The 25987-nt window shown below is 57.6% G+C and overlaps 1 protein-coding gene across 8 annotated transcripts in view; it reads right to left on the reverse strand.

The window, feature by feature from the left end:
- Nucleotides 1-25987, reverse strand: part of Rapgef1 (Rap guanine nucleotide exchange factor 1) — an 81474-nt gene that overhangs the window by 25230 nt on the left and 30257 nt on the right. For 5 of the 8 annotated variants that reach the window (XM_033759271.1, XM_033759274.1, XM_033759270.1 and 2 more), the window contains exons 2-10: nucleotides 16050-16189; nucleotides 15486-15599; nucleotides 10669-10847; nucleotides 9255-9411; nucleotides 2195-2283; nucleotides 1680-1832; nucleotides 1158-1278; nucleotides 783-966; nucleotides 1-93 (exon numbers count right to left, since the gene is read on the reverse strand). The exon at nucleotides 1-93 is cut by the window's left edge and continues 366 nt beyond it. In XM_033759271.1, coding sequence (XP_033615162.1) covers nucleotides 1-93; nucleotides 783-966; nucleotides 1158-1278; nucleotides 1680-1832; nucleotides 2195-2283; nucleotides 9255-9411; nucleotides 10669-10847; nucleotides 15486-15599; nucleotides 16050-16189 — 1230 coding nt within the window. The remainder of the gene's footprint in view (nucleotides 94-782; nucleotides 967-1157; nucleotides 1279-1679; nucleotides 1833-2194; nucleotides 2284-9254; nucleotides 9412-10668; nucleotides 10848-15485; nucleotides 15600-16049; nucleotides 16190-25987) is intronic. The other 3 variants (XM_033759273.1, XM_033759272.1, XM_033759276.1) reach the window with 1 other exon arrangement.

Here is a 25987-nt window from a genome sequence, read left to right on the forward strand (position 1 = left end):
GCAGCGGGCTGAGGCTGCAGGCCACCTGCTGAGGGACCTGGTCCGCGGCAGAAAGGTCCTGCTGCAGGAACTCGTAGTCGGGGTCGTAGTGATCTGCAAGGGGTGCACAGAGCTGTGAGCCCAGCGCCCTGCTCTGCCAGGCCTCGCTCCCGGGGAGACCAGGCTCCTGGGTCGCTGCTTCTCCACACAGGCAGCGGTCTTACGCCAACCGGTTCTCCGCGACCCAGCCACTCCCCAGCCCTCTCCTGCTTGCCATTCCTTATCTCCACGGCCCCCACAAAGAAAACCTGGGGCCGTCCCAGAACCTATCATCTCTGCTCACATTTTGAGGTATTTCTAGGGTTCCTTTCTTAAAACACTCACCTGAGAAAATCTATGCAAATGGTGTTGGACTTCCCCACTTACACACTACGCTGAAGGGCTGCAGGCCAGCCCGAGGGACGTGCCACACCCCTCTGGTCCCCACCAAGAGTCTAGAGCGTCCAGCCCGCTAACGACCTGAGCCAGCAGGGGCGCAGACAGCTCAACTCCTCAGGCCTCGGCCTGGCTGCCCTGACCTGTGGTCCCCGACCACAGGGGCTCGGCCTTGCGGACGCTCACACCCACACCGAGGCCAGTGGCCCCACGACGCACGCGGGGACAGAGCTCCCAAGCGCAGCTTCCCCGGGGCCTTGGTGCCTCTTGTGGTTACTCATGGACACCCCTGGCCCCGTGGAAGGCAGACGTTAGCTCCACTGAGGGGCAAATGATCCCAGCATCACCCCCGCCACAGCTGCGCTCACCTAGGGTTTCACAGCTTGTGTTCCGGGAGCACTGCCCGCTGTCCCTGTCCAGCAAGGAGAGCTGCTCGTCAGACTTGCTGAGCTTGCCCATGCTGCCACAGGGGGACAGGCGGGGCGACTCCCCGCCGTACGAGTGGCTGCCTCCAGATAGTCGCCTCTGCGTGTAACAGTCCACATCGAAGTCCTTGGGGGAGGACAGAGACGAGCTCAGGGGCTTCTGAGACCACGGCTAACGGTGGCATCAATGCCACAGACAGAGCAGCAGCGGGGCCTGTGTCGGGAGTCCCCGAGGGCCCTGTGCCCCAGCAGGGAAGTCCACCCCGCCCCGGAGAGACGGTGACCGCCCACACCCCTCCAGGACTGTGGCTGCGTTACCTGCCGGTTAATCCCGACGGGCAAGCTGGAGCCGCTGGTGGCTCGACTCATGGGGGCCACCACAGCCACGCGGGTAGGGGACGGAGCTGACTGCCTTTTCTTGGGTGGTAGTGCTGGTGGGCTGGAAGAGACCAAAACATCCAGGCAAACCAAACGCCACACACAAGAGCTCTTCAGAACAGTGTTAGGGTACAGGACACGGTGCATGTGCGGGGTTTCTTTCATTACCGGACTCCCCACACCCACTTCCACTTCTCAGTGCCAACCTGCCCCTTCCCGTCCAAGTGAAGTCTGTAAATACCAGAAGAACAAAACCCAGAGCGATCCTTTCCAACTGATGTGGCGGAGGCCAAAACGAAAGCCCCTAAGGAGAGTTCAAAGCATGTGCAAGGATCCCGGGGCTGCACTCAGATCTCGATGCCCTCTCAGGCAGGGCTGAACCTCAGTGTCCAAAGAGTGAGGACCGAGCCCCCAGCTCTTCCCATCAGTACCCCCGCACTGTCACAAGCAGAGGACAATCACCTGTTATCCACCACCCGGATGCCAGGGAGAGGGGGCTTGGGGGGTGCGACCTCTTCATCTGCAGCATCTGTGAGCAGCTCGGTGGATGGCGACACCCCTGTTGTCTTGCTCAGAATCTCCATTTCCCGCTCGGTCAGGGGGAGCTCGGGCTGGCTGGAGAGACGGAAAGAACATGGGGTCATGGGAGTCCCAAGACGGTGAAGGAAACACTAACACACTGAGGCTTGCCTGGATCCCATCCGAGCACCGACTCTGGGCCAGTGCTCTGTAAGGCTCCCTGTCAGGTCGCAAGGCAGGAAAGGGGTCTCTGGCCACCCTGTCCTCGGGAAGCTGATACTAAAAACGCAAGGGCCCCCAAGGCCCCAGAACTGGAGCCTTCTAACCACAGCTCTGAGGAGGGGCCGCCTGGCGGCCAGGCACCTGGTGACAGGTGACCCCCTCAGTCACTGCGCTCAGGCGGGAGGGGCGCCCCACCCCAGCCTCTGCCCCCACGCCTCGGGGGCCTGGTCACTCACCCGTCGGGCTTGCCAGCCGGGGAACTGGGTTTCACTGGGCTGGTTGGAGACGGCCGCCCCTGCTTCTCGATGGTCAGCCTGACCAGCTCCTGCATGGGGAGAGAGAGGGGCAGTGACACCCGCAGCTGGTGCCATCTGTCCTCCATCCCGAGCCGCGCCCTCGGGCCTGCACACAGGGTCATTGGCCTTAGGGAACCTGCACGACTTCCCCTAACGACAGCATTTCCACAGCTGAGCGACCTGCACGCGGCTCCTCAGCCCTTTGAGTCCCGGGTCCCCGTCCTAGGAGCGCTCGGTTCTGGCCCAGAACTGGAGGTGTTGGCCCTTAGCACGTATGTGCTCATGTGTCACTTTGTCCCTTTGAGGCACAGAGCTGAAATTCACAGCCCACGGCATTCATCTTCTGCATGAACAATGCAACTCAGTGGTCTGCATCTGTCTGCTGTGCAAGCAGTGAAAACCAATTTTTAGGACGTTTTGTGGCCCCATGAGAAATTCTGCACCACACCAAATGTCCCACCCCGTCCCCTCCACTGACGGCCACTGGTCACCTCCTGTCTCCGCAGCTGTGCCTTGGCTGCGTCCTCTCAACAACCCGCGGAGGAGGAACGTGGGGCCGGGAGCAGCGGCATAGTCTCCCTGCTCTGTGGCTGGCCGGGGGCGTGCACTGCCTCTGACGTCAGGGGGCAGGGATGGGTGCACATGGGCAACACAGTCACCTCGAGCTGCTAGAAACCAGCACCACCCACAAATCTGCGGTGCAGCCCCAAGGGAGGCAGAGTTAATACCCTCTTGGAGCGAAGATCCTTTAGAAAACAAAAACTGGAAAAAAGATGGCCACCCCAAAAGAAACATCAAAGAACACCTTCATAGCTGGGTGTGGAGGCATACCCCTGTAGTCTCAGCACTCTGAGAGGCTGAGGCAGGAGGAGCTCAAATTCAAGCCCAGCCTGAGCAATGTAGCAAGACTTGGTCTCAAAATTTAAAAAAAGAAAACAATTTCAAATGGGATGGGATGCAGTTCAGTGAGAAGGCTTTGAATTCAATTCCTAGTACCACAAAATAAATACATTACAATAAAATAACACAGGGCCAGGGATTTAGCTCAGTGTTTCCTCCGCCTGTCTCGCAAGCACAAGGTCCCTCGAGTTTGATCCCCGACACCAAAATAAATAAATAAATACATAAATAAAAAGAGCAAAGTAAAAGCCGGACGATAGGAAATAGGAAGGTAACTTTGTGGAGATGGGAACAAAATTCAGGGAAAAAGGGAGAGGAGAGAGCCAGGAGAGAAGAAATACAGATGATTAAGATACAGTACGTTGCCGGGCGTGGTGGTGCACGCCTGTACTCCCAGCACTCAGGAGGCTGGGGGGGGGCGTTGGTTGCCATGAGTTTGAGACCAGAGTGGACCACATGAGCTTCAAACCAGCCTGAACTACACAGCAAAAGCTTGTCTCAAACAAACAGTGATAAAAACAAAACTCCCCTCCAAAAAGCAAAATCCCAAAATGACAAAACAAACATAAAACCAATAAAAAGATAAACTTCCAAACAAAATTTCTGTTTTTAGCATCAAAGCTGGGGAATCAGGGGTCGGGGCAGATCTGACTCTGGGCAGCGGAAAATGTCAGAGAAGCCTCGCAGGTCGCCCACGCTGCCCGGAGACTGTCGCGGGTGTTGCTAACAGGCGCGGAGGAGGTCCTTCCGCCTGGAACCCCCCAGGGCTGCTGTGGCCGCAGAGCAGCCACACCCACACTCCGAGGCTCAGCTGGGAGGGTGGGAACAGCCTCAGAGGGCCCAGGGCCGGCGAGGGCAGGGGCAGCACATCTGCCCTGCCTGCGCAAAGAGGCGCTAGCCTGCCGCCCTCAGGAGCCGCAGCTTTGACCTCGGCTGCCGAGCGAGGCCCAGGAGCTTGGGTGCCAGCGCGCATGTCTGACTGTGCCCACGCCGTCTGGGATGGCGCAATGCCCCCTTCCGCCAGTCTGCGGGCAGAGGCTGGCAAAGGCGCGGCAGAGTCTTCCGCCACTGACCTTCCCGCCTCACGCTAGCCCTCGGCCTCGCTTGCTGAAGCCCCAAGGCGGGCAGCGCCTCCTCCTGCGGGCACATTCCCGGGCGGAGGGCCAGCGCCCAGGCGGTGGGGAGGCACAGCTCACTGGGGGCCCTCGAGGGGTGGAAGGGGCCCTGGACACGAGTGCTTGACGGCCTCCGTCCGCTCCCCACCATCCCTGGGGCTGTGACAGGGCAGGTCCCACAGCCCAGAGCCCAGCGAGGAGCCTAGGAGCTCATGGGAGGCCGCCCCCAGAGGCTTGTCCTGGAGAGGAGGGAACTTCCTGCCCACATCCCGAGGGCCAAGGAGGAGCAGTGCCACACGGAGGAAGTGTGCAACTGGGGAGCAGCAGGGTGCCCGGCACGTGAGGCTCGGAGGGCAGAGCTGGGCTCACTCCCAGCCTTGTGGTGCCACCCACGGGCGGGGCTGAGTGGGGGCGGCAGTGCCAGGCGGGAGGGGCTCTGCCCTCAGTGCTCGGGCTGCTGTTGGGCAAGGAGTCCCCATCTGTAGATGGCTTTTTCTTTCCCCAGAAAAAGGCCCGATGAGGCTCAGAAAGGACCGCACCCTTCAGACTGGCTTGGGGGAGCTCGCAGGGCGGACACATGTGTGTGCGGACAGTGGGCACACGTGAGTGAGGCCACAGGGCCACTGTTGTGGCAAAAAGCCTAGATGGGAGCTCCCGGGACACACTGAGCACAAGGGAGGGGCCGCGGCAGGCAGGGAGGGGCCCTCCAGGCCACGTGGTGCTGCAAAGATCAAACAGTAACAAACCCCGGAACCCACAGGTATGGAGCCCAAATGAGTGTCATTCTTTTTATCACTCAGGAAGAGGACCACACACAATTCTTACGGGAAAACTTTCTGCTACGTATAAGTTGTTTCTTTTCCCTTTCTTCTTCCTCCTCTTCCCCCTTCTCCTTCTTCAAGCAGTAGAACCCTTAAAAAGCAGTGGCACAGCATCAGCTACGGACCTAACCACGCGGCCATGCACGCGACGATTTTAAATGACCACGATACGGCCACACATCCCACGGGATAACCGGACGGGTGAACACGGTGTCCTTGAAATGGCTGATTTTACCGTGTACTACAAATCTCTAACCGATTCTTACTTATCATCATCATTATTTTATTGTTGTTGTCTGAGACAAGATCTCCCAGGCTGTCCTGGAACTCACAGCGATCCTCCTCCTCATCCTACTGAGAGCTGGGACGACAGGCGTGCGCCACCACACGTGGCTTCTGACTGGGTGTTAATAATCACATTGGAGGCAGCTGGTGATGCTATTTATTCTGGGACCATTGTGTCCTACAAGTGATTGTGGGGATGGCTGAACAGCTCTGCGAATATGCTAGAACTTGTTCAACTGCACATTTTAAATGGGTTAATTGTGTGCTACGGGAATTTTATCTCAAGAGAACCATTATCAAATCATCCGTCTCCTCAGCCCCCCGACCCCCTGTGGGTACAAGACGAGTCCGGGGCGCCCTTTCAGCCCCACCCCCGAGGAGGAAGAGGGAAGATGGGCGGGGTCACACCAGACGAGCCCCGCCCCGGAGAGACGCAGGGCCGCCTCTGCCACCCGGGGGCCTCTGAGCGCAGCCTTCACAGCCCACAGCGGACCGTGAGTGCTGTGCCAAGTGCAGGGCCTCGAGAGCTGGAGTTCCCGCCCACGGAGGGAGCCTCCGTTACCACTGCCACCCGGAGGGGCGGACGGCCCAGACAGCAGCTGTCCAGGGCCTTGGGGCACGGAGACCTAGTTCAGAATTGAAAGAGGTGCACACAGCAGACTGCTGGGGCCCGAGCAGCCCGCGCTGCTCCCCACCAGGCCCTCTCTGAAGCGGCAAGGCACGCACGGGGCTACGGCTGGGTGACGTGACGCCAGGCTGGGAGTGTGGGAGACGGCCACCGCCCCAGTGGAGAAAACGGGTGGGGCCGTGACCCTCGTTTGTGCTCTGTGTGGTCTTTCTACTCATATTCCCTTTCTCACGAGTGTGTGAAACTGCTCCTAGGATGCATTTTAAATCAGCTGAAATGGAAAGCAGGACGGGGCTTACCTGGACTGTCGGTGTGCACACAGCTCACCGCCCCCGCGCCCGACTTCCCAACAGTCGGCTGGATCAGGCTCTGACCAGTGACACAGTGTGGAAACTTTGTGAGGCCCTCCAGGAAGCCTTAGAGAAAAGGCACAACTTCCTATGCCCATCTTCCTGGCCAGCTGGGGTGTAGCCACGCGGTCTAGAGCAGAAGCCGCTATTCTGTTTTTTTTGTTTGTTTTTTAGAGACAGGGTCTCACTATGTAGTTGAAATTGACCTAGAACTCAGTATGTAGCCCAGGCTGGTCTCAAACTCACAGCGATCCTCCTGCCTCAGCCTCCCGAGTGCTGGGATTATAGGCATGCGCCACCACTCCCGGAAGAAGCAGCTGTTCTGATCCATGAAGTAGAATCCATATACTAAGCATAGCAGAAAAGCAAAAACACGCCTGACCACTGTGTGAAAATGTCACAGTAGCCTTCTGCTGTCTAGCTTCTTCTGCTTCTGCTGCTGCTTCTTCTTTTTTTTTTTTTTGTACTGGGGATCAAACTCAGGACCTTGTGCTTGCCAGGCAGGCACAGTGCCACTGAGCTACATCCTGGCCTTCTTTGGACTTCTTATACATGACAGTGAATAAGTTCATTTGGTGGTACTGGGCATTGATCCCAGGAAGTGCTGAGCTACTCCCTCAGCCTAATTTTTCTTATTTTATTTTATGATAGGGTCTTGCTAAGTTGCCCAGGCTGGCCTTAACTTGGGATCCTCCTGCCTCAGCCTCCCAAGTACCTGGGATTAAGGGTATGCATTGCCACATGTGGCCCAAAGTTGTAACTTCAAAAAGTCACTATAATTCTGGGCTTTCTGGAAGGCAGATGACCCTGACAGTGAGAAGGGCAAGCTCTCTGGGTGCGCATCCGGGACTGGCACAGAAGTCCAGCTCTAGGTGAGATGGTTGAGTGGCAGAGCCGCTGGTTTCCGAGACGGCTCCCTGTGGTCACTGTGACAGGAAGGTGGCACCTACCTGTGCTTGGCATCCCTACTGCCCCAGGAGGGCGGAGTGGGGCGCAGGATGACCCAGGAGAGGAAATCCCATGGTAGAGTTGGGAGGGCGTGGAGTCAGTCAGGTAACACCCTAGTGTTTCCATGGCGACCACACCCACACTCGCCACAGCTGTGCCCGCTTCTGTCTGCCTCAGACCTGCGGGGCAGGTGTAGCGAAACCTCCCAGAGCTCAGAGAGGCGCCCGCAGGGTCACTCAGCTAACACTGAAATGGCGAACGATGCTTCTCACTCGGGGACAAGGTAACGTGGTTTACACATTTTCACCACCCCCAGGCCCCACAAGCGATGAGCCTGAAGGGGTGGCCAGGGCTTCCTCTGCCGAAGAGGCAGCTGTCCTGTCCAGGTGTCCCCGGCCCTGCGGACGGCGAGCGGGGTCCTGGGGCCGCACCACGCCCAGCCCTGGCAGAGCCCAGCACATCGCAGCCTCACCACGAACTGCTGCTCAGCCGGACGTTCGGCTTCCACAGCTGCGAAGGGACGCATGAGTGTGCGTGGGGGCACACACAGCGCTGTCCCGCCCACAAGTCCTGCCCCGCTAGGCCTCGGTCCTCTCCCCGGACATCTGTGCACACCGACCCCAGTGCCGCCTCTGCAGATGCCCGCCATGCTGCCTGTTCGTGACCTGTCGTCTGCTGCGGCCCTGGGGCCCAGGCAAGGTTTGCTCAGCGCTCCCGGACTCTGCCACACAGACAGCTCCTTAAACACACAGAGACAGAACTCACAGAGCTCCTCCCCTTGAGAATCCTTGTTCTACTTAAAGTATTCTTTAGACAATTGTGGAAAAGTTATTTGCACTCAGACAATGGGAAGCTCAAACTCCATAGCTCTGTCTTTTATCCGGGTCACTTCGAAAAAGGCAGACATCTTCCTTTCAGACGCATCTTTCCCCCGATGGCGCTGTGGAGACCGCCTGTGTCTCCCGCTGTCTGGAGCACCTCACCAGAGTCAGTCCGGGAGAAGGAGGCCTGAGCAGTCACCCGAGAGTTCAACTGACAGCAGCACTTCTGGGTGGGGGAAGTGTGACTGGTCCTGGCACGGCTGCCCTGTGAGCCCAAGGGGCTTCTGCGAGGACCCAGCAGGCTGACAAGTGACCTCGCTCAATCCCCGAGCGGTCAGAGCAGAGAGCTCGGGTCCCTGGCAGCCTCTCCTTATGGGGCACGGCCCACAAACCCTGCCCTGCCCTGCTCTGCTCTGCCGCATCAGCCCTAGGCCCTCGCCGGCTCCCCAGGGGATGGCTGTCCTGGCTGAGTAGGAGGGATCACTCTGGCCCTCACTACATTTCAGGTCGGGGGAGGAGGACCCAGTCCTGGCTGGGTGGAACCTGGGAGGCAGGCACCGAGCAGAGAAGCACCGTCATCAGTGCTGAGCGCAGGCCCAGAGCAGTGCAGAGCTCGGTCCTATGTGTGGGAGCCACTATGCAGCTGAGGGCACCGCTAGGGCCCAGAATGCAGGGCAAGGGGCTCAGCTGGCTGGGCCCAAAGCAGCCTCTCACGCACAGTGTCTCCCCATTCCCTCAGGGAGGATCCCCCAGACCTTGGTTTCCCCCAGAGGTGGCTCCACTCCCTAGTGCAGGTGAACGCCCCTCACCTCAACCGTGCTCTCCCACCAGGAACACCCAAGTCCCCAGAGCATGAGCAACAGCCTCTGACACCCTGGGAGTTTGCTGTCAAATGTCGTCCCAGCATGATGGAAGGCCAGGGCAGGAGGAGCTCAAGCTTAAAACCCTGCCTCAAACAAAAAGCCAAACCAACCAACAAATAGACCAACAAACAAACCAACAAAAAAAACGCCGTGTTTCGTCTGGCTGACAGGCAGCTGAGTCACAGCCGGGGCACCCAGCCTCTCGCAGACGTAACAGCATGCACAGCCACTCCGGGCTCTCTGAGGGCCACCCCCTCAACCCCGCGTACCTTCACGCCATCCAGCACGGCCTTGATGACGCCCTTCACGGTCGTCACCATCTCTTTGTCCTCCGAGCTCACCCCCTCCAGCATCACCTGGTCGGACCACCGGATGAGGTTGGCGAGGCTCTGGTACACGCGGCTGTAGCACGATGACAGGGCTGAGCTGGGGCCAAGAGGAGATTTGCACAGAGAACGTTAGATAAATCTCAAAACGAATCACGGTAAGACAGCACACAGTGCAGAACCAGTTTTCCAGTGGCCGGCCTGTATCTGTGTATTTATCAATCTCCCCCCATCTCCCCTTTTTGAGATAGTCTCACTATTTAGTTCAGCCGAGCCTTGCACTCACTACGGAGCCCAGGCTGGCCTTGAATTTGTGGCAATTCTCCTGCCTCAGCCTCCTGAGTTCTGGCATTATAGGCATGTGCCACAACCCCCAGGCTTCTTTTCTTTCTTTCTTTTTCTTCCTTCCTTCCTCCCCCGGCTTTTTTTTCTCCTTCTCAGGCAGGGTTTTGCTGTGTAGCCCAGGCTGGTCTTGAACTCTCATTGACCCCCCTTCCTCAGTTTCCTGAGTGTTGGGATTACACGTGTGCACCACCACGCCTCCTAGCCAGTATTTCTTTTAGGAAAATCCATGCTTCCTTTTTGGAGGGAGTACTGAGGACCGAGGCCAGAGTACTCTGCCACTGAACTACCCCTCCAGCCCTTTCCATTCTGAGACAGGGGTTCCTGATTGCCCAGGCCGGCCTCAAACCTATGACCCCCTTGCCTCAGCTTCCTGAGTTTCCAGGGTTGCAAGTGTGTACTATCACACAGGGCTCTGCACCCTCTTTTAAGAAATAAACCTTTTCCCCACTGAGCCTTTCTCCAAATATCCAATACAGGGCTTCATGTTCTAATCTGTTGCAAAAATGTTTATGTCCCACATATACAGAAGCCCCAGTGTGACAGTTAACAAGTTTTCCACTCACACCCTGCACAGGTGAGGACAGCCCTCTGCCCCTTCCAGCTGTTCGCCCCTGGAGAAGGTCAAAGCCCCATGCTTGGCATGAAGCAGACTAAAACCCACTTTGGAGGCTCCCAAGGAAGCAGCCAGTTTGAGGATCAGACCCAGGGCCCGAGCTGCCTACCACCTGTAGAGTCACAGCAGGAGGACCCAGTCAGGGCAAAGCCACACCCGCGACAGAGCCAGAGCCAGAGCTGTGTTTATGAGACTCCCCTCCCCGCCCGCATCACCCCGCCCGCATCACCGTCCTGTGAGTGTGGCTGGGAGGTCGGAGGAACCGGGGATATCTGAGTAGCGGAGGGCTCCGCTGGGGAACACACCCAACTGCGTGCCATTGCAGCCAGGGCGCTATGCAGCAGTGCCGCAGGTCCCAGGGGATCTGGCTCCGGGGCCAGGCCGCCGGGCAGCACCCACCTCTGCTGGACCCTCGGGTCTGTCTGCACCAGGGGCAGGATGGCCTCCAGCACCTTGCTGGCCGAGCCGGGGAGCATCTCCAGCACTTTCTTATCGATGGCCATTTTGTCCACGATGGTCTTAAAGTAGCGCAAGGCACTGACCACTTCCTTTTCTTTCTCTTCCAGCCAGCTCAGGTTCTGAAAGGAAATGTTAAGCATAAGGCGGGAGGGGAGAGATTTGTGAAAATACAGTTTCCTCTAGACAAGCTTGAGACCACTGTGAGTGGTCGAGGCTACAGAAACCAGGCCAGGTGGGCTGCCCAGGACCGAGCAGGACACAGACGCAGGCCGGTACAGAGCAGCGGCCCCAGAAGTGCTCTCCTCCCTGCCCTGACCAGCCACACCCAGACGTCACCACCAAGAGGCACGTAAGCGAGGACATGTGCCAACGGCAGGAGAAGCAACATCCGTGCCTGACAGACACGCCACGGCCGGCCCGGGGTCACTGCAGCTTTTCTTCTGACAACTGGGGTGCCGAGAGATCAGCAGGGGATCCGCACCACCTCCCCACAGGGATCGGCCCCAGCCCACAGCCCCTCAGGAGAGCTGTGTGCCACTCCCCAAGGACGCCACCAGGGCCAGGAGAGATGGGCGGGCTGCTGGGGGGCCAGGAGGGAGTGGGACTGCGGCAGTACGGGCGGCTCCTGAGAAGAACACGGAGTCCTAGCTTTTGGAGCACAAACTCCTGCAACAACTCCTTCCTCCCTGACTACAGAGACTTCGGACCCTCCCGATCCTCTTCCCTGCCTCCTCCTCGAGTGGCCCTGATGGCAGTGATGCAGGCCCCAGCTGGCAGGCGGGGCAGGCAAATCGAGGGCCATGTGCTGTGTGGAGAAACCCACAAGGGCACGGTCTACTGACGCTGAAGACGACAGGCCAGCGTAGATGACGACGGTGCATGCTGGGAAAACGCCAGCCATGGCCTCACCAGGCTGGGGAGAGTAAATAAAAGCAATGAAGCTTAAGGAGGACGAGAAGGTAACTTCCAAGAGAAGTTAACTGAAACAGTGATATATAAATGTATAAGCAAATGACACAAAAAAAAATCTCTATCATTTTTGGTACTAGGATCAAACTTGGGACCTTGCACTTGTGAGGCAGGTGGCAGAACCACTGAACTAAATCCCTGGCCCAACAGAAATATCTTGAGAAAGCATCTTACTGGGTAGTTCAGGCTGGCCTTGAATTCACTATGGAACCCAAGCTGGCCTCAAAGGCACGGTGACCCTCCTGCCTCAGGCTCCCAGTGCTGGGGTAATAGGTATGTGCCACCAAGCCCAGCACAAAAGTAGTTATGATTTTGAACATTAACTTTTCTTCCAAAATGATGGGGGACATCATTTTAAATAAAAAATTCCTTAGTCGAGGCTTTTGTTTCATAGGAACATGAAAACTGCAAATGAATGAGATCGACAAGGCACAGCTTCCCAGGCAGAAAACCTCCAAAGTCCAGAGTGCTCGCTCTGTGTCCCCCTCCCCACACCCTGGAACTCACTCAAGGTGGCTGTGCCAAAGTTGTTCAGCCACAAAGCTCACAGAGCACAAGTGCCCGTCTGTGCAGCCCTCCAGCCTGGGAGCAGCTGCCACCACCAGTCCCCATAACTCTGACAAATCTGGAAGGCCCTGAGCTGTGCTGGGCTCCCCGACCACCTGTGCCACTGCCGAGGTCAGCGTGGGGTGGAGGAGGCTGTGAGTGGACACAGTTCCAATGGCTAAGAGATGCCACACGGGGACAGACGCCGTGCATGCCTAGTAGTAAAGCAGGGCACAGAGCACATCATCTCCGAGGGAAAGACAGAGGCAGCCTGCAGCCGCTGTGTTCCGTGTTTACAGGGCAATCCCAGTCTGTCCGCAGGTGGGGAGGCTGAGGCCTGGGGCCCTGCCTGCAGTTACAGCCCTGCAGTGTGGGGCCTGGAATCTAAACTTCGTCTGTTTGACTCCAGAGCTTGGAGAGACAGGGGGAAAAGACATTAAAGATGTGCTGGGAGAAGTAAAGAATTTACCAGTAAACGCCTGGTCCCGAGTGCTAGTGTCACAACAGTAAAAGGAGGCCCAGATGGGAGACACCGACGCGCTTTCCTGCCAGCGTCGGTGACACCGTGACCCAGCCGATCTCTGCAGCCAGGGCAGAAGACCCAGCCCTGGCCCCAGCTACTCCCACACTTGGCACCCCGGCCTCCACCATCCACCGCAGCCTGCTCTGGACTCCACAGACGCCCAAGGCCACTCATGACACTGCTGGCGGGGGTGGGGTGGGGGGAGGTGGGGCAGGTGTCACAGAACTGAGCGGGAGCCGCGCTGTTCAGGGTGAAGGACACTGTCCCTCCCGCAGTGCTGCACTAGCTGGCGGGGGGGGTGGGGGGAGGTGGGGCAGGTGTCACAGAACTGAGCGGGAGCCGCGCTGTTCAGGGTGAAGGACACTGTCCCTCCCGCAGTGCTGCACTGCAGGTCCGAATGAGGTCCCACAGCGGCCTCCGCCCCTCTCTGCTTGTGCCTCACAGAAGGAAAACCTCCCAGTCTACTCAGGAGTGCAGCCCGGCCTCTGGGCCACCTTGGGACAGGGCCGACTGAACGGGTATGCCGTCAGCTCTGCTGCTCACTGGCTTAAATGTGCCCGCTACTCCAACACCACAGCTCACCTTCAGGCTTGTACTGGCTCTGAAAAGCTTATAAATTCATCTATGGAGATATAAAGACAATAGAATGCAGTGGGAAAACTAACTCTGACTGGGCCGGAGCCATTACTGCATCGGGAAAAACAAACAAAAATCCTTCCCCTGGAGTTAGGATGAGGCAGTAGTAGAGCAGCAGCTCTCGGATGGGGCCCGGCTCACAGCCCTCCATTCAGGGCAAATCCGCACTGCACCTCCAGGACCTGGCTTCAGTTTGCCTGCGTCTGGGCAGGAAAAGCCATGCGGGCCGGCCAGGAGAAGGTGGGACTGCAGAGGGTGCTTGGCCGGAGCCTTGGGTGGCGACCCCTCAGTGCCCACAGCAGGTGACGCCCGGCACCCCGTCCCGCCGGGGGCCTCTCCATGCTGAGGCTGGTGGTTGGGTGCAGGGCTCGCCTACAGCTCCTCACACACAGCAGGCCGCACCTGGGTCCCGTGCTGTGGGCGCTGCCCTGAGGGTGGGAGGTGGTGACGTGGCCCCTAGACGCCCAGCAGCTCCACTCCACCCTCTTGCGGTGACCCTGAAAACGTCCAGGCTGTCTCTGCCAAGGGTCTCCGGGGGTTCATCTGCAGGCCCCCCAGTAAGGGAGGGGTGCTTTCGCATCAAGCTCTCCTCCGTGACCTCTACTGAGACAAAATGGGGAAAAATTCAAGAATGGAGCAGCTGAGCAGTCTCCTGAGACTTCTCTAGCCTGGCGAAGTTGTCAGTGAACGGCGTTTCTCTGCACTTGCGCCTTCTTGGAGCCAGTGTCCGCCAGAGGCAACAGAACTACACAGCTGCGTCCTCGCCTTCACACCTCCCCCAGTCGGGGATTCAGACCTCTGGCTTGCTGGACACTTCCCTCCTTTCATCAGCCTCCTTTGTTAACAGGTCAGGTAGGAAAAACTACCATTCCACAAAAGGCTCGCGGATTTAAAACCTTTACTTTTCTTTTAATAAACTTTTAAAACATTCTGTCAGCCAACTTACAAACCAAAAGTAGATGACTTGCAAGACTCAAGAACTCTGGCTGGGCGTGGTGGTGCATACCTGTGTCCCCAGCACTGAGGAGGCTGAGGCAGGAGGACTGTCTCGAGTTCAAGGCCAGCCTGGGCTACATACTGAGGTCAAAGCTGGCCTGGACTAATGAGGGAGACGCTGACTCACACCCGCCCTCCAAAGAACTGTTTCAGTAATGGGGTAGTCAGTGTTGGTCAGCAGCATAAAACTGACAGCTTGCACAACAGTTCCGGGGAAATGGTCATCAGAGGATTAAGTTCTATTTCTTTTTCTTTTTGGTACTGGGGATTAAACTCAGGACTCTGCACTTGCCATGCAGGCGTGGTGCCACTGAGCTAAATCCCCAGCTTTTTTTTTAGGGTCTATTTCTTTTTTATTTTTGGTACTGAGGACCGAACTCAGGACCTTGTACTTGCGATGCAGGTGGCGGAACCACTGAGCTACATCCCCAGCCCTAGGGACTATTTCTTGACAAGGCTTATTTGACTGCATTGCTAAACTTATTTGCAGGTGTAGTGTGGGTTGGGATTGATGTTTAGATCTGTGAGGTATTACAAGTAAACTATGGCTTTCTGTCCTAAAGAAGGGTGGAAACCGTGGGAATCCAGACTGGCGCCCAGCGGCCTGCGTTCACCTTTCTGCCGTGTGTGCACCTTGGCTCAGTGCTTCGCTAAGGGCTTGGCCTCTCCTGTGGGGATGAAGGAGCAGAGATCGAGCACAGACACGTAGCGCCTGCGCTGAGGGCGCCTGGCCTCGCAGGTGGACAGCGGAGTGCAGCTGGGTGCTGGCGCCCTTCTCTCCTGCACTGCTCCCGGGGCCTCGGCAGCTCTGGGAGAAGAGCTGCTCCTGCCTTCTGACCCTGCTGAACCGGCAACACACCCAGCCCGAGCCCAGCCAGGACCTGGGCTTTCGCTGGGCTCCAGAGCAGTGGAGCTTGGGCCAACTCTACTCGTCCAAGGCCCCACAGACTCTCCTTAACACCTCAGCCCGCGGCTGCCACCCAGTCAGTCACAGAGATACTGCGAGAGCTGCTTTTCCAGCCCAACCATGGACCAGGGTTCTGCAGTGGAAGGAGGGCAAACCCAGCCGTTCTGAAGTCACACTGACCTTCTGCCTCTGAGGCCTGGAAGCCACAGCACTGGTGGACATAAACTCTATTGCCTGCTGCTCCAGATCCAAGGGGGCAGGGTAGCCCTCTGGTAGAAATCTGTTTCTTGCCTCCTGGAAGAGAGGAAACCTGGATTCCTACAGAGCTTGGCTGTTGCAGGCTGAAGGGGGATGGGGGGTGAATGAAAACCAACAGCTGTCCCGAAACATCTGGCTCAGTCGCCCTGCCGAGGCTACTGGTGCTAGAGGGCGTCTCTGGCTGGGTGTGGAGGGTTCCCTGGCTGGAGCAGGGGCCCTAGGCCGAATGATGGGTGCGCTGGGCATCACAGGCCCGTCTTTGTGAGCACTGCAGGGAGGTGGCCCCTCTGGGGTGGAGGTGGCACCAGCGTGACCGCGGCACCCTGAGGAGACGCAGCAGGGAGAGGAGAGCTGGCCTGGCCCCTGGCTGAGCTCTTATGCACATGTGGGCCCCACTTCAGAGGAAGACGGAAGGCGCCAAGGCCGCACACACAAACACCACAACTCACACTCCAGCCAGGTGGGAGCGCCTGAGAGGCGGCTTACTTTGTTGACAGGCTTCTCCAGGGTCTTCACAGACACCTCTGCCGGCTTGCCCTTCTTCGATGGCGTTCTCTTGATCTTGGGCGAGTGGAATTTGTCCATCAGCTTCATGGTGAAGGAGGAGAGGTGAGAACGCTGGGAGTCTGCAACACACAGGGCACCGGCTATTAGAGGCGGCGCAGGGAGCAGCCGCGACCCCGACCCTCTGCGGAAAGGAACTGAGCAACCCAGTCTCCCGACTGTCGGGGCTCGGAGGAAAGGGAACGTGGGCCCATGAACACAGCTCGGCTTTTGGGGTTCAGCCTCTGCAACTTCCGGCAAGGGTAGGTTGCTCAGAATAGTGAGCGCGAAAAGGAGACAAGATGGGTGGGGAAAGAGCTTGCAGACATATGTCTTCACCGGTCTGTCAGAGAGCCTAGCCGGTGCCCAAGGGGCCGAGCTAAGAAGCGCTCCAGCAGGATCGCAGACGTGCAGGATGTAAACGCCAGTGAGGAAGGCCCTCGCAAACCAACTGCAGGGCACAGCCAGGACCCAGAGGTGGCAGTGGGGACTGGACCAGAAGCGGAGCGTCCACGCCGCCCTGGGCCAGGGCGGAGCAGTGAATGACCGCCCAGGGCCTGGATGAGACAGGAAGTCCCTTCTCGTCACCCCTGCACTGGCAGGGCAGCTGGGTAAGAAAGAGGAAAAGGCACCCTGACTAGAAGGTCCCTATTTGCACACAACACGCTCTCGCGCACAGTCAAGCTCAGCAATGCCCTGAACTGTGGGAACTGCGGTGGGGACGGAGCTCGGGGCTACGGCGCTTGGCTGACTGTAGGTGCAGGTCCGTTCCTCGGTGCCGCAAGACCAAACAACCCACGAGTGTTAGTACAACAGTACGCTCACGAGACGCAGGTCAGTACACAAACACTGGCTACATCTATACCGTGGTAATGAACATGCTGAAGTGTAAATGAGAAAGTTTTATTTATAACACCATCCAAAAAAAGGATACATAGGCAGAGAGTTAGCAAAAATGTAAGATGAACGCACTGATGTTGCTGAAAGAAATTAGAGACAAGTTAAATAAATGAAAAAGCATCTTATGTTCATGGTGCAGAAGAGCTGATAGTACGATTCCAATCCTCAGTGATGATAATTTGCAGTCTGAGAATTCCAGCTGGCTTTAAACGAATTAACACTCTAACCCTAAATTAGCAAGGAAATACAGTGACTCTGAGTAGCCAAAACAATCCTGGAGAAGAACAAGGCTGGAAGACTCACATACCTCAATTTAAAAATGAACTACCTGAAAGCCAAACTACTCGAGACTATGTACCGGCACGGAGAGACGCGGAGCTCAAGAGCAGTGGACTGAGTCCAGAAATAAACCCATGTGGTGATGGCAACTGATTCCTGAGAAGAAAGTCAAGACTACTCGGTGGGGAAAGAAGTGTTTTCAGCAAAGAGTGCTGGGGAAATTGGACAGTCATGTGCAAAAGAATGACTCTGGACCCCTTACCTTGTAGCAGACACCAAATGAACCAGAACTGAATGAAGAGTTAAAACCAGAACAGTCTTAAAAGAAAACCCTGGAGTGCCTTGTGACCCAAGTTTGACCATGGCCTCTGAGGTGTGACACCAAAAGTTCAAGCAACAAAAGTGAAAATATACAAATTGGACTTCATCAAAATTTAAAACATTTGTGCTACAAATGACACCAACAAGAAGGTGGAGAGAACCTTCTGGAAGGGAAGGGATACTTATAACTCAGGTACCAGATAAGGGACTTCTAGAAGGAATCAGGAGGAATGGCTGGGGACACCGGCACAGCACTCACAAGCCCTCCTTGGGTTCAGTCCACTGGAAAAAAAAAGAATGTTTACAACTCAACAACATACAAATGCTTCTCTTTAAAACAAGCCCAAAACACAAACACACAATTCTCCAGAGAAGATATACAAACTGGCAACAAGCTTGGGGAAAGACGGCCCCGTCCCTCCTGAGGGGAATGTAAATCAAAGGCACAGCACGTTACCAGGTTTAATAAAAAAGACAGTGATACCAAGCGTGGCTGAGGAGGCCGGGGATGTAGCTCAGTGGTTCTGCACCTGCCTGGCAAGGGCAAGGTCCTGAGTTTGATCCCTGGTACTAAAACCAAAACCAAAACCAAACCAAATAAAAAACCCCCCAAAATAAGTGTTGCTGCGGACTGGGAAACACACTGCTGCTGGGGATGTAAAATGGTGCACCTAGGCTGGGAAGCACCTGGCATTTCCTCATAAGATCAAACATTGCCATACAAAGCCCAGCAATTCTGTCCCTAAGTGTGCACCGCAGAGAAATGAAAACACATCTCCATGAGACTTGTCCCAAAAAGTTCACAGCAGCATTTTTCATAGCAGCCAGAAGGTAGAAACAACTCTGATGTCCAAATGTTCACAAATGAATAGAATGTCGTGCATCTACACAGTGGAATATTATTTGATCACGAAAAAGAGGTTAAGCATTGACCCATACAAAGTGAAGGAACCTAGAAAACACTACGCTAAGTAAGTGACTGTAACCAGTCATGAACTGCCACCTATTGTATGAGTCAATTTATTTTAATGTCTCTGAGGATGCTGCGTGTGCTGTGCATGCCTGTTTTCCCAACACAAACACAGTACTTGGCCCACGGATTCTCAATAAACACTCAAAAAATGAACAAATCAACCAACCAAAACACCCTGGGGAGATAGGGAGGCTTCTTTTAGCAACAGCAGCAGTTCACAGGAAACACTTACTATCGGCCAAAAACCAAAGAACAAAACACTATCTTGTGACATGGAAAAATAGTTTTAAAAATGAAAAAGCACTCCAAAATTTCTAGCAACTTATTACTTAAAAACCCCTCCAAATAAGTGACAAAGCGCCACTGCCCACAAGAAGCTGAATGGCGCAGCACTACATGGCAGAATGGTGGCTGTGGCACTGCTGCGGCCCATGACTTAATCTGGCCGAGTGAAGCTCCTCGACCGGCTTTGCAAGGACCCAGGAGCCCAAAGCACCCCGGGCCAAGGAGAAGGCAGCCGGACTGTCACCCACAGGCAGCCAACCCATCATAGGCCAAGGCGCACCTGTGCTGACCCAAGCACCTGGCACACGGTTCCTGCCTGGCATGGGGAGCCCAGCCAGTCATCCAGGTGGGCAGGCAGCAAGGCCAACCACCCGAGCCCCAGAGCCGAGGGCTCAGTGGTTGCTAAGCAGCAGCGAGCTGGTGCTCAGCTCCCTCTCCCGAGCACACCAGGGCTGCCCAGGTGCCTGTGCTCCTCTCTCACTGCTCTGCTCCCCCCGGGGTACCTTTTCTCCTTCTCCCTCCTCTCACTGCTGCCCCGTCCACCCCATCCGATGCTGGCCTCACAGGGTCCCTATGACCCAGCACGCCCCTCACCAGGCAGGCTCCGAGCCAGGTGTGTGGGCCGAGCAGGGGGCCTCTTGGCAGTCAAGAGACCTGGGCTGGGCGAGCAGATGTGGGGCCAGGGAGCAGGCCTGGTGCGCTGCCCCCATGTGATAGCCAAGGTGTAACCAGGGCAGGCGAGGGGCCGTGGAGCTCACCAGAAAACCCTCAGGATGAGCAAGTGTGGGCTGGCCCTGACAACAACCAGGGGGACCCTGGAGGTGGGCTCAGCTCCACCTGCAAGTCCAGCGTATGGGGTGCAGCTGAGCAGTGCGCTGCTGCCCTAAATCTCTGTCCTCGGTGGTCAGGAGCCATGCATGACACCAAGTCCAGCCCCAGAAGTGACAGATAAGGTGGAGAAAGGAGACTGTGGTGACAACACAGTGTCTCAACTTTGGAAATCAAGGGCAGCAGGAACTAGGCCAGACTTTACTTGGTGGCTGTCAGCTTTCCTTCCACCGCAGGGGCCATCAGCACCAGACTCGGGGGGTTCTCAGGGTCCCTCAGATCCTGCCAGCCATGGCAGCCAGTGGTAGCAGGGCCAGGGGGCAGCACACGGTGCTTGTACAGCACCGCTGTTTGGGGATCTCACCAACAGCGCCAGACACACGCGTGTGTACACCGCACGCTCCTCGCCCTCCCGCACAGGTGTCATCACGGGGGTGGAGGGCAATGCCCAAGGGACACTCCTGCCCAACAACCCAGCTCCCCAGAGTGGGGCAGCTTCCTCGACCACTCTCCTGCCAGTCCCCGATCTTCACACTTAGGGAATTACACCACAGACTTCATAAATCTGTCTTTTAAAGGATCTCCTAGGAGTGAAATTAAAACAAACATTTAAAAAACTCCATGTGCACGTGTGTATGGGCCACAGCCAATGAATGGGATCCCCCCCGCCGCACCAGACAGCCCCCCGGGCACCTCAGGGACACAGGACGCTCAGCACATGGTTGGCCGGGCCTTGCTGGGCAAGGGCAGCAGCTGCATGGCGTCCCCGCCTGCTCCTGTGCTCACCTCCCCCTGCGGCAGGCAGTCCAGTTCCAGGGCCCTGCTCAGCCCCCTCGTGCTCTGAGATCCTCTCTACCTGCAGGCGCAGCTGTGCGTTCAGCTGGTGAGTGCTCCGAGCTCTGTGGGGACCACGCTGTCACTGCCACCTCACTGCTGCTGGGCCAGGGCTTTCGCTTTCAGTGCTGTGACATCACATGTCTGCCTGCTGTCCCCTCAGTGGACGGGGACCATCCCGTCTTTGCTTTAGAATACCACCACCGTGAGCATTCTCCTCCGTGTGCCCAGAACACACGCAGGGACTCTCCAGTGACCCCGCTGGAGTGTGGGCCGGGGACTGGGTGTCACTCCGCAGCACCATCACCCCATCCCCGCGTCACCTCTCTGCACCCCACCCCACCCCCACCAGCACCCGCCGCGTTCAGACCCCGCTGGAGTGTGGGCCGGGGACTGGGTGTCACTCCGCAGCACCATCACCCCATCCCCGCGTCACCTCTCTGCACCCCCCCCCCCCCCCACCAGCACCCGCCGAGTTCCTGTGCGCCTTCCCGGACGGACAGACGCCCGAGGGCGACCTGCACATCTGTGAAAGGAGCTGCAAAGGTCACTGGAAGCCTTGAAGCCCCACTACTGGTCGGTGTGGCATGCACACCAAAAACGGTCGGACTCCGGGCCTAACCCGCCAGTCACGTGTTCCAGAGGAAGAGCAGCCCACACACCGCAGACAACTTCTGTGTAAATGACCGTGTGGCACCCACAGCCGCTGTCCGGGCAACCTGGGGGCCGCAGATCCTCTCCCAAGAGAATGAGCAGGGTGGGGCGCCCGCGCCTGTTCACAGAGCCGTGACCCAGGCCAACGCGGCACAGAGGAAGCACGGGAAGCGGCCGACGCCGTGCAAGGTGACCTGCCAGGCTCAGACCTTCACCTCGCCCCTCGCTGGGCCGGGCAGCCAGCTCGGTGGGCCGCCGACAAATGTGCACATCAACTGGCCTTCCTCCAGATGGCGCGGGCAGCAGCTGGGATCCCAATTTAGCAGGGGCTTCTGTCGGGGCTTAGTGCCCTGGGGTGTGGGGCGGCGGCCACGTGGGAGCAGGCAGGGTCCCGGGGCAGCGCTGTCAGCACTTCTGAATGATGGCAGCGACTAGGCACCTCCGGGGCCGTGGTTCAAGTTCCTGTTATTCATCCTATACTGGGGTTCAGAGATGGCTACTTAACCACCACCCCCACTTTCCCGGTGCCTAATGGAAAAGGTGGAGTGCAGAACAACTTGGGGACTTCAGAGAGAACTTGTCAAAATGTAACAATTTCATTTTGCTCAGTGCTTCCCATGCCCCGGGCAAGTGCTCTACCCCTGAGCTGAAGCCCCAGCCCAGGATTTAGATTTTTCAAAGGTGTGCTCCCTGGTCTGGGATCTCAGGAGTGGAAGGTGGGGAGGAGGAGCCGGATGGGCTGGACACACCCCTCCGCCTCATCTGTGACAAAGGATTCGTAAAGGGCAGCCACTACCGTCACCTAACCACGTCCGTCTCTGCCAACACTCAATAAGGCGAGAGCTACAAAAAGCCCGGCCAGCCGAGCCAAAAGCATTCATTTTTTTCCTAACAACTTCCACATTAAAGGATCCTGCTCTGCTTAATACAGAACTATTCACATGAAAACAGGAGCGTGACTTGAAGTTCTGCAGCAGCAAAGGCTCTGGACATGAAAATCTGCTCGTATACCCTGCCTGTTCTAAGTGTTGCACCTCCAGACGCTGCCCATGGGAACACCACCTGCACCCTTTCCTCTCTTCACAGCAGAGGTAACACAGTCTCATGAAGTTCAAGGACTCACACAGTGAAGCCCTCCTCCCTGCGCTCGTGCCGGCTGTGCGTGAGCGGGATGTGGACATCTGCCCACGTGAGCACAGCGAGCGGTCAGACGAGGACCTGCCGGCGGCCACCACTCCGTCACCAGTCCTCTCCCCGGCTCTGCGTGCTTGCGTGAGGACACCGGCCCTCAGAGGCGGAGAGAGAAGCCCGGGGACACCGGCCAGCGGCCCTCACCGCACGACGCAGAGCCGCTGGCTTCCCTGTCCTCCAACACTCAGGACTGCGGACCTGTCCAGCAGGTGCAGACGAAGGCAAGGTGCTGCATTCACACCACGTCATCAGGGAAGGAGAGACCGCCACACACACCTGGGCGGAGGAGAAGGACCAATGACAAGGCATGGGACACAGGCCGGCCCCCCTCTCGCTGGCTCCCAGCTGCGCTGACCCTGGGCTCCAAGCAGGCTCGCCATTCTGGAGATGCTGAGACTCTGAGGCGGTGCTCTGGTCTCCACCCACAGCCCCTGGCTGTCCGCTGTGCTAACTGTTAGAATTCAGGGACAGAAAAAGGCTCTCCCTCCTCGTCCCCTGAGACGGTGGCAAGGACCAAGTCCCTTTTGTTCAGGACTCTGGCACTTAGCCAAGTACAGGCCAAGTGGACCCAAACACGGTGCCCACTGCAGAGCACGCGGCAGAATCAGTGCGCAAGCCTGGACCCTGCCAACACACTGTGCACCGCCCCGGGTGACCACGGGCTAGAGACCAAGGGGGTCTGCAAAGACTTGAGATGCAGTTCTACACACCACACCCAGAGACGACTTCTGGGCCCCCCAGGGTGCCACCTGGGCCGAGAGCGGGGGGAAAGATAAGAAAAGCGGCCCCTCTGTCCTCCACCTTGAGTCCCCAGAGGTACCAGGCTCTCTGGGCCAGGATGGGCCATAGGAGCCTGACAGAGCCGTGCACCTAGTTCAAAGACATCCCAGTGCCCTGATTTATCTGAAACACAGCCATCTCAGGAAGTGACAAGCGCTCTCACATGCTCCTTCCGCGCCATGCTGGTGTGCATCTTATGCCTCCAGCAGGACTCTGACCCCACCCCACGCCTCAAGGGCCTCACCTCTCTCCCGTGTGAGACAGGAGTTGTCAGGAGGCTGGAGACCTTGCCCTGCTAGTCACGTGCCATGCACGCCTGCTCACACCAAGTCAGTGTTTAGAAATGCCGACACAAGCAGCCAGTGCCACATGGAGTGGACCCAGCAGGCTCACAAACGGGGAGATTCGGCACTTGCCGATCCTGCAGCCTCTGGGAAGCAAACTCTGGCCCGCGCACACGATGACTTCCGGGATCCCCTGCTCCCCGTCTGTCAGCCAGATGGGGCTCCACCCGAGGGCCCTCAGATGTGCATTCACCCCTGATAGGCAGCCAGCAGCTGTGGTCTCCAAATGCCCTCCTAGATGCAGGCACCAGCGTCCCCTGTATGCCCTCCTCCAGCCATCACTGGAGGGAAAGTTTCCATTACATCTGGCAGGTGAGCAAACTGGGTGCAGGGCATCAAAGACCTGGGCCGAGGACACAGGTGAAGCCAACCAGGTGTGGTGGCACATGCCTGCCATCCCAGCACTTGGGAGGCTGAGGCATGAGGATTGCCATGAGTTCGCGGCCAGCCTGGACTACACAGTGAGTTCAAGGACAGCAAGAACTACATAGCGGGACCCTGTCATAAAAACAAAGAAGCGAAACCAAAACTCCCCCTGCCTGAACGCAGAGAGAAGGTGATGGCAGTGTCAGCCGGGGTCAGGGACTCGCAACAGTACACTGTCCCCACACGGCCTGCGCCAAGGGAGCACTTCCTTCCCACTACCAGGAGGGGGCGGCATCCAGATTACAACCTCAGAGGCTCACAGTTTCTGGACCGGTGGATGATTCACTGTTCCAGCTTTATTTCCAAGACAACAGACCCACAGTGACAGAGTAAGACTTTATCCTGAGCAAATGTCTGTACGTCACGTCTCAGGGTCAGGAGAGCACAGGAAGCAGAGTCCGCCCTAACCTTTGTCCTTTAGGTGGAGTCTTCGGAGTGCCTGTTTCTCAGGACCGGTGCCAGGCTCAGGGGGCAGAGGCAGTGGCAGCAGGCCAGCTGGGCACCCAACAGCCCTTGGCCACAGCACTGGTGACTGAGGCTGGGAGTTCAGCTCCCTCCCCTCCTGCTGAACTCGCGCTGGGACCCTGAGGAGGTAGTGCGTGCTGCTCTCTGAGATCCTCGGCCGTGAGCACATAATTCGTTTATTTATTCCCTGTGAAAGAGCAAGGAGCCACTGCATCCAGCAGCGTGGGACCCTGCAGTATGAGCCCGGAGCTGAGGGGGGGAAGAAAAAGGAGAGTGGTCCTGTGTCTGCCCTCCCGTGACCTCGGGGAGCAGTGGCCTCAGATGAGGCAGGGCGGGCCCCATGCATCCTCTTGCTGCAATCCTGTGCGGTGCTAGGTCGGGGAAACCCCAGCTGAGGCCTGGGCCCCGGGATGAAACTGGGCCAGCTCCTTCCTCGGTGGTGCTGGAAGGTATCTGCCCTCCTCCATGTGAGCTTCTGTGACGGGGCTCAAGTGTCCAGAGCACAGGCGGCCAGCAGCCCACCGAGGCTCCTGAGAACCCCCGACATCCGGGAAGAGACGACTGTCACAAAGGAGGGTAACCCTGAGGCACCTAGGAGAATGGGTGCACCCGAGACCACGACGTTAAAATGAAACAAATCGGACACACAGCTTAAACGTCACGTGATTTCCCTTACATGAGAAACCTAAAGCACAGATAAAGAACAAAATAAAAACAGGTAACAGCAAACAGGGAAACAGAACATTTCAAATGGGAAGGAGACCCAGCCACGGAGGGAGGGGAGGGACACAGAAGGAGCCGAGGCGCACAAGCACCAGCTCCCCAACGGCGAACGGGATCCTCACGTGCTGCAAATGTGCTAACAAATAATCTGGGGAGCTCTGGGTGAAGACACGAAGCCAGAATTTCACTGTTGTAGAAATGAATTCCAGTGCACCTTGCTCTGAGACCTCGCCATCCACCCCGTGCCAGGCGCTTGGGTCCACGTGGCATGGCCGGCCGCGCTCCTGGCGGTGACACCATGAGGCCATAGCCTGGGCCATTTCCCACTCAGTGAGTGTCCCTGCCACTGGCACTCACTGGGCCTGGTCTCACATGAGCCCTGGTGACCTCCAGTCTGGGTCCACTGCCCTCTCCGCATAGGCTGAGGAGCACGGCCAGTGCCCGGATTCGAACCCGCGGCACCCCACTGGCCATGTCTCCCAGCTGAGTCGTGGGCGAGGGCAGTCACAGGTGCAGATGAGTGGTGTCTACTGCCGCCCCTGGAGGAAGGGGATCAGTGTCCACTAAGTGCAGCGAGCAGCCTCACCCTGGCCACACACCTGACGGCACGAGCCTGTCTGTCCCAACCCCGGAGCCACAGCCTCACATGAAGCTGAGATGCATGCCCGGCCGTGCCAGCCCAGCGGAAGGCTGGCAGGCTAGCGTGCTGGGCAGGCTGCAGGGTGCTATGCACAGCAGGGTAGCACAGGCCCGTGCCAGCCACGAGAAGAGGCCACGTTACCCCGGCTCCAGACCTGGTGGGGGGAGCGGGTGTTTCAGGGATGCCCGGGTCACAGAAAGGGGCTTTCTGGTCAGAAAGGCTCCGGGCCCACACCACA

This window comes from Fukomys damarensis, unplaced genomic scaffold (genome assembly GCF_012274545.1).
Source record: "Fukomys damarensis isolate Sample0158 unplaced genomic scaffold, DMR_v1.0_HiC HiC_scaffold_36, whole genome shotgun sequence".
Taxonomy (NCBI): Eukaryota; Metazoa; Chordata; class Mammalia; order Rodentia; family Bathyergidae; genus Fukomys; species Fukomys damarensis.